Source organism: Mustela putorius, unplaced genomic scaffold (assembly GCF_011764305.1).
Source record: "Mustela putorius furo isolate JIRA1106 unplaced genomic scaffold, ASM1176430v1.1 tig00000151_pilon_pilon_pilon, whole genome shotgun sequence".
Lineage (NCBI taxonomy): Eukaryota > Metazoa > Chordata > Mammalia > Carnivora > Mustelidae > Mustela > Mustela putorius.
In genome coordinates, this window is record NW_025421296.1 from 1,408,252 (window position 1) to 1,416,716 (window position 8,465).

At 42.0% G+C, this 8,465-nt stretch overlaps 1 protein-coding gene across 11 annotated transcripts in view; it reads right to left on the reverse strand.

Moving 5' to 3' along the window:
• CSPP1 (centrosome and spindle pole associated protein 1) overlaps window positions 1–8,444 on the reverse strand; it is a 167,847-nt gene extending 159,403 nt beyond the window's left edge. For 9 of the 11 annotated variants that reach the window (XM_045075701.1, XM_045075697.1, XM_045075703.1 and 6 more), the window contains exon 1: window positions 8,231–8,444. In XM_045075701.1, the coding sequence (XP_044931636.1) occupies window positions 8,231–8,244 (14 nt within the window). In that variant the 5' untranslated portion in view covers window positions 8,245–8,444. Of the gene's footprint in view, window positions 1–2,873; window positions 2,959–6,711; window positions 6,877–8,230 lie in introns of those variants that run through there. The other 2 variants (XM_045075694.1, XM_045075695.1) reach the window with 2 other exon arrangements.
• Window positions 8,445–8,465: the final 21 nt, after the last annotated feature.

Genomic DNA, 8,465 nt, shown 5'->3' on the forward strand with positions numbered 1-8,465 from the left:
TTTTAACCTTTTTTTTTTTTTTCCAAAAACATGAAACTTAGTGACTAATTAGATGTGTGGCAAGAAAGAAAGAGTCACTGATGACAACGGTTTTAAGTCCTGGAAGCTAAATATGGATAGAATCCTTAACAGGGGGCGCCTGGTGGTCCATGGGTCAAAGGCTCTGCCTTAGGCTCAAGTCATGATCTCAGGGAATCAAGCCCCAGATCCAGACTCTCTGCTCAGTAGGGAGCCTGCTTCCCCCTCTCTCTCTGCCTGCTTCTCTGTCTACTTGTGATCGCTGTCAAATAAATAAATAAAATCTTTTAAAAAAAAAAAAAAAAAGAATCCTTAACAGGAGTGGGTCACAAGAAGTTTTTTGGCCTGGTTTGGTTTAGATATGTTAAATTGGAGTTAAAAAGATATGCTAATGGAAATTTCCAGCAGATACTTAGAAATTCAAGACACATTCAGGGAAGACCACCACATCTGAAATGTTTAAGAGTTGATTATGTTAAAGTAATAGTTTAAGCTGAAATGAGCACGAACAAGGAAAAAAGAGATGACCCAGAACTAAATGTCAGGCAATGTTCTCTTGAGGGGGTTACAGAAGAAGCTGGAAAAAAATAGAGAGGAATATTTAAAAGAAGGATATAAAGAAAACCAAATCAACATAATTTGGAAGGAAAAGAAGAGATACAAGAAAGAACTAGTCAACAATTTCAAATGTAAGAGAGTTAAAGGGGGGGACAAAAGCATATACTGAATTTAATACTTAGGAGACAATAACTTGTAAAAATATAGAAAAGCAAGCTTTACCTAAAATTAAAAAAAAATAAAATACTGGGGTGCCTGGGTGACTTAGCTGGTTAAGCCTCTGCCTTCAGTTCAAGTCATGATCCCAGGGTTCTGGGATGGAAAACCCTGCACTGAGCTCCCTGCTGAGTAGACAGCCTGCTTCTCCCTCTCCTTCTGCTGCTCCCTCTGTCTCTGCATACTCCCCTGTTCCCACCCCTTCCCCACTCTTTCTCTGTTTAAATGAATGAATAAAACCTTTAAAAAAAAAAAAAAAATGTTGAGAGGCACCTGGTTGCTGCATGGGTTAAATGTCTGCCTTTGGCTCAGGTCATGATCCCAAGGTCCTGGGATAAAGCCTCCTATCAGGCTCTCTGCTCAGTGGGGAGCCTGCTTCTCCCTCTCCCTCTCCCTCTGCCCACCACTTCCTCTGTGCATGCTGTCAAATAAATAAATAAAATCTTGTAAAAAAAAAAAAATGTTGAGGGGCGCCTGGGTGTCTCGGTCGTTAAGCATCTGCCTTCAGCAGAAAGCCTGCTTCTCCCTGCTTTGTTCCCTCTCTCACTGTGTGTCTCTGTCAAATAAATAAATAAAATCTTTTTTAAAAAAAAATTTTAAGAAAAATTTTTTAATTTAAAAAATAAAAAAAGTGGCATGAGGAAACTTCTGGCAGTGATGGACATGTTCATTTAAAAAAAAGTTGAAATTTATATCAATTAAATAGTATATAATATGAACTTCAGTCTATTATTTACTTCTAAAAAGAACACTGATTTTAAAGATTTTATTTACTTATTTGACAGACAGATCACGAGTAGGCAGAGAGGCAGGCAGAGAGAGAGAGAGGAGGAAGCAGGCTCCCTGCTGAGCAGAGAGCCCGATGCGGGACTCGATCCCAGGACCCTGAGATCATGACCTGAGCCGAAGGCAGCGGCTTAACCCACTGAGCCACCCAGGCGCCCAAGAACACTGATTTTAAAATATGGTTTTAACAAAATACATTCCAAACCAACAAAAGTTAACATAGTTAAGCCATTTTTAATTTGCTAATTGTGACAAAAGATTTTTCCTAGTAAAAATTCAAAACAGCTCAACAGCGAACAGTAATTTTCATGTTTTAAAAAAAAAATCACTTCTTAAAATCCCCTAATTTCCCTCCTTTATGTCCAATAGAAATAAAATGATAGGATAATACATACTTTGAAACAGAATTTTATACAAAATGTAAGCAGAAATGTCATTATCTAAAAAACAAAAGGTAACAAGCCTCTCACTCTGATCTAAGGTCTCCACATAACACTGGTAATAATTATTACATTAACAGTTCATTTAACTCAAAGTTTGGAAGTTCTCTCTTGAATTTAAAGATACTTAAAATTTCCCTTTAGTCTAAATTTTTTCTTCTTTTCTTTTCTTTTTTAAGTAGGCTTCACACCCAGCATTGGAGCCCAACACAAGGCTTAAACTCATGACCTTGAGATCAAGAACTTGAGCTAAGATCAAGAGTTTGACCCTCAACCAACTGAGCCACCCAGGTGCTTCCCTTTATTTTATTTTATTTTTTTTTTTAAAGATTTTATTTATTTATTTGACAGACAGAGATCACAAGTAGGCAGAGAGGCAGGCAGAGAGAGAGAGAGAAAGAGGGAAGCAGGCTTCCTGCGGAGCAGAGAGCCCGATGCGGGGCTTGATCCCAGGACCCTGAGATCACGACCCGAGCCGAAGGCAGCAGCCCAAACCACTGAGCCACCCAGGCGCCCCATGAGCCACCCAGGTGCTTCCCTTTAATCTAAACCTTTAACATCCATTATAAATTCTAAAATTCATTTTATGTAACCATAGTAATATTTTTAAACAATAGCAGTACGTATACTATATGCCATAACTAAAATATCAAATTCATTAGATATAAGTATACATTTAATCACTTCTAATTTTGTTCTACTATCTGATTAGACTACAGTATCTTTAAATTGAAAAATCAAAGATACTAATAAGCTTTCTTCTGGCAATGCCCTGCAAAGACCACCAGGAACACTACTGTGGTTAAACTTCGGTTTATTTATCATTACATAAAGGAATGAATCCTTGATACTCACCATGGGGAAATCTGGAGTATCTTAACATGGAGGTGTTAGGGGCACCTGGGTGGCTCAGTGGGTTAAAGCCTCTGCCTTCGGCTCAGGTCATGATCCCAGGGTCCTGGGATCGAGCCCCACATCAGGCTCTCTGCTCCGCAGAGAGCCTGCTTCCTCCTCTCTCTCTCTCTTTGCCTGCCTCTCTGCCTACTTGTGATCTGTCAAATAAATAAATTAAAAAATCTTTAAAAAAAAAAAAAAACATGGAGGTGTTAGAAAAGACAAATAGGGTTTGCAGCTTGTTAGGTGATTTGGGAACAGAGCTTTGCTGTCAGAAGGTGAGAGTAATTCTATGACTGGACATCTTAAGAAACCTTATCTAAAGCTGTAAACTGGTTAAGAGGCAGCCATCACTCATCAGCTGTGAGATGGGATGCTTGGTTTTCTGTAGCTTGGACAACATTCATGTTTTGTCTGTGTTTGGACAGGATTATGGAGTGGTATTGTTTTTCTCTTGATTATCCCAGACACAGAGCTTTGTCAAATGTTGATGTTCTGTGCAACTGTTTATCTTCAGTGGAAGAACAACAAGCCTAAGCACTAGTGTCAAGCCAGTTTCTAGTAACACCAAGGCCTTGGTGATAGTACAGCCCAGCTTCCAGCTGTCATGACCACTTTTTCCTTTATCACTCCTTCAAGCATATGACAACTTACATAAAACATATTTCAACTACAAAATTATTCAAGATTTAGTGACTCACATAGACTGTGTTGGTAAGTACAGCCTAATAGATTAAGAATATTTATAATTTGAAGATTAAATTATAAGAAAATCAGCTGAAAGAAACCTCAAGGGGATTTTTTATTTTCCTTCACCCTACATTGTCAACTTCTTAACCCACTGAGCCACCCAGGCGCCCCATTCACAACTTCTTTTAAAGTCTTATTATCAAGTTGTTTTTACCCCAGTAGCTATGTACATAGTATACAGATGATAAAGTTCTTAAGAAAACAGTTTAACTGAAAGATCTGGACTTGAAACCCAATTCCATCATTGATTGACTCGTACGTGGCCAACCTCAATATGCTCCTTAACCTCCCTCTTACTTTCCTCATCTGTAAAATGGAAATATCTACTTCAGAGCTGTTATGAAGAAAACACTAAATGGCACATATAAAATGCACGGCACACCTGACACTGAGAAATCAACAAATTAGAGCTGTTTCATTAACTCATTATATTTCAATGGTACTTATATACACCAGTAATTACCTTTTTAAAGAAAGCCTCCAAAATACACTGGAATTTAAATCACCAGTAATTGACACTTGGTTATCATAATCCAAATCAACAAGTTTAGGGGTGCCTGGTTGGCTCATTCGATTAAGCATCTGCCTTCGGCTCAGGTTATGATCCCAGGGTCCTGGGACAGAGCCCTCAGTGTCAGGCTCCCTGCTCAGTGGGGAGTTTGCTTATCCCTCTCCCCATGCCCTTTCAAGCTCCCTGCCCTACTCTGCTGTTTCTCAAATAAACAAACACAATCTTAAAAAAAAAAAAAAAAAAGTCTAATTCTTAAACTTAGGCCCTTTTTGTTTATCATCTAGATAGACATATAAGCAGACCAAAACATACTCATTGTGTTAAGCCTTGGTGAATCTAAAAAAAAAAAAAAAAAAAAAGACCCAGAAATAATGGGGTATGCCCAATTTTTTCTCCCCATTTCTTCAATCACAAAGAGAAGAGAAAATGTTGCCATTTTCTTCCCTCTTGAGTGAAGTGTAAATTTCCTCCCTACTCTGGAAGCATAAGAAATAGAAAATACTCCCCCTCTCTTAGGAGGGCAATATTCAGATGCTAAGGAGACAGAAGGTTTAAAATATGAACCCTGCCATCAGATTTAGACAAGATAATACCCCATGTCACAGGGCTACATCTGGCCAGACTTGGGGTTAGGAAATGATGTGAAACACCCATAAAAGATCCAGCAGCAATATAAAGAAAACAATTTGAATATGTCTGGAATTCACAAGAGTCCAAGACAGGAGCTAGGGGTAAGGTTTAGTAGATTTTTAAAATGATCTTTACAGCTATAGGAGAAAATATTCCTTTGAAAAAGAGAAGCTAGAGTGGGAGAACAGGGCTGAGGACAGAAAAGCAGAAAGTAATAACATATGTCCGTGGGATGCAGAGAGGAGCCTACGAAAGTCTTAGAAGAAAGAGAAGGGAGGAGGTGAACCAGAACAATGTTTCTCATTTCCCATCCATCTAGAGATCTTTCCACCAAATGAAAAGTATTTAATCTTTTCTCCTAGCAGATGACATACATCCACAGGATCAATTTGCTTCCATGAGCATACCCAATTCTGACAAATCCTTCTAAATGTTGCTATCAAGTAACTGGCGGGGAGAGAGGAAGGGTGAAGGTTAGGATACAGACAGAGTGAACACAGAAAAGCACAATTAAGGCTTTTAGCAACTTACATCCTTAATGGTGATGAAAAACAGTAGCATAAATTAGCCTTTCACTTATGCAAAATTGCCAGAACACTCGCTCAAACACCTTTGCCTCCCACTCAGTATAGCAGTGGGAACGCAAATCAGAATGTTAAAAGAATAATCTGAAATCTGCTCAAAGTTTGTAATAAATCACACGTGCCTGAGAACTTTGAGTAAAAATGTGCTGAAACCAACCTTTTCAATTTAGCCTATTTAAAGCCATCTGCTCCCTTTCAGAAGGTCATCTGTACGCAGGAGACCTAAAATTTCATCCCCGGGGAGGATTTAACCTATTTAACCACCACAGAGCCCGTGTCCTCCTAGAAAGAATATTCAGAAAAGAAAGCAGCATCTCACTGGTTTTCGTGGGATTCCTTCTTGCTTGTCAACATGTTATACCATTCTTTCATATAAAACAGAACCCCTCTGAGGATATATGGCTTTTTGCAAACCTATATGGGTTGCTATTAGGTTCTTAGCATTTTCCGAGGTGTTTGGAAACTGTTGGTTTGTTTGCCGGAAGTGAAGGTAAACTTTTGAATCCCATTGTCTGAGAGCCAGCTTCCCTCCAGAAATGAGTCCCACTGCTCTCAAGAAATGAGTCCCCCATTTACTGAAAACTGGATCCCAATTCCAGACACCAATCATAAAATGAAGGCAATTAGAAGAGATTCGAGCTTAAGGAAAACAGAGTATTAACAGCACCAACTTCACAGCGCTGTGCTGATTGAATAAATTTCACTTGCAAAAAAAGCAAAGCGTTGAGAACCGCGTCGAGCGGACACTCTATAAACGTTAGCCATTACCCAGCACCCAGTAAAGGAAAAGTGCTCCAGAAGGCTTAGGCCAGCAGCGGAGAGCCGGCTGTTGGGGAGGGAAGGCACGCGGGAGCTGTGGGTGGCGGCCCGGTTAAGAAGCGTCAACGCGTCGTCAGGCAACCGGGTCGCCACAGCACCCAAGGCGGCGGTGGCTGCCGGGGCCCCGGAGTCCAGACCGCGTAACTGAGGCACCGTCCCCGAGCCACCAAGCAGCAGCGAAACCCCCGGAACCCGGCCGAACTGCTGCGAAACCCCGACCAGGATCCTGTATCTGAGATACCGACCTCAACCCTGTAAATCGGGCACCGCCCCTAGCCCGGCATCTGCGAGACCTCACCTAGCAGAGAACCCTCGCCCTCCCAAACCCCGCGAGCCCGGCTCCGCAGCCAGCGTGGCAGCCGTGAGACCTCCGCCTCCGGGGAGCCCCAGCCCCTACCCCTGCCCCTGCTCCCGCCCCGGGGCCGCGAACCCAACCCTGGGACACCACCTCCCCCCGACCACACCCCGCCAGGCCCGCTTCCTCTCAGTGGTTGACTTGGCTTACTCGGAAGAGCGGGCTTGCGTTGGGGAAGACGCACAGCGCCCTAGAGAAGCTCTTCGCCGGCAGAACAGAGAGCGATGGCAGCCCAGCACCGGAATACTGTGACAAGCCCAGTAGCCCCGACTCCGCCTCTAAAGCCGAGCCCTCCGCCCGCCCTTCCCCAACGGACGAATGCGACCCCGCCCCCACTAGGCCGGGTGTAAGGTTGCGTAGTCGGGGCGCCCCCTGCCGTCCCGGAGGCCGCAAAGCACGCTCACCGGTTCTCAAGTTAAATCCTGGGAAATTCTTCCCAAGCTAAATCGACTCTAGCTAGCCCCTCCAAACCTTCCAAGCCACAGACGGCGTGGAAAGAATAAAGGGTAGGGGTGGCAGTGAGAGAAAAAGTTTTGGCATACACCTCTCCTGCGTATTTTTCCTCTCCAAGAAGTCTGGTCAACGTTTGTCCTGGGCTTTTATAACTAATTTCAACATATTCGGCTCACTCCAATACAGAGCGGCCATGTGCCACCTCTAGAAAAGAGATCTCTAGCTTCCCAAGAGAGTGGAACTAAGAATACTTTATCCTAAATTACTTTGTAAGAGGGTTTTAAAAACAAATTTTCTTCAAATGTAAGTTAATGTCAAAACTGCAGGAAGGGGTGTAGATTCGCTAATTCTAATGTTTTTATTTTAACTATTTGCCATACACAGTACTATAAGGGGAGGACACAACTCAGTGGAGTGTCCTGAGCTCTGAAGCTTACAGGAGAAAGAAAAAATTCCAAGCAAACAAATACATAAGTACAATGCCATGTAACAGTTATAGAAGCACCTACAGACATTTAAAGACACCTGAAAGGAATCATTATTGGACAGTGGAGGAAGTCAAGAACGATTTCAAGATAGAGATCACTGAGCTGTGTTTTTAGATTAATTTCAGCTCCCAAGCAAAAAACAAAACAACACAGCCACCAGGGGAGAGTAGTTAAGCAACGATGTCCACACATCCAAAGTTTCAGGGTGATTTAAGATGAAGTTGGAAAGGTGAGCTGTGATGCTACTCTTCCCCTCCCTCCTCCACTCCAGGCCAAAACCAAACAAACAAAAAAACTATTGACCATCTGTGTTGGGTGTCAGGAATAAACAAGGAACACAGAACTGGCTCCTAGGTTTTGGAGCTTAGAATCTAGTGTGGAGTTGGGAGAATGGAGGGGAAGAAAAAAACATCTAAAATAAGGAAATAAGCAAAGTAATTAAAAATTTCACTAACTGTGGGTAGAAAACAAGTTGGTGAGATTAATTTGGACTTGGGGACAGGAAGAGGTATCGCAGAGTTATGCTGAAGATTAAATCGTAAACTAATTTTAAGGATTGAGTACTATTTTTTCCGGAACACTAATAGCTTCTATAGATGTTAACTTTTACAAACACGACAAAAGACACCATCATAGCCTCCCACGAGTTTCCACAGCTTCCTTGGAATGTCAGAAAACTCCCCGCTAGCGAAGCGTAGTGCCAAACCAAGCTACAGAATTTTACGCACGTGTAGTGACTCATCTGGAAGTAAACAAGGATACCACGTTTATCTTCGTCTCAACTAGCGTCCAGAACTACTTATATCTCGAGTTTCTCACAGACATCCTTATTGTTTGGGCTTTTAACAAACATTTAAGATGTCTACATCCACATAAAAACAAGCTTTCTCTCCTCAACACAGCCTAAGGATCTATCCATTTTTAATATGGCGGAGGCCGAGCCTGCGCAGTACGAACAAAGAG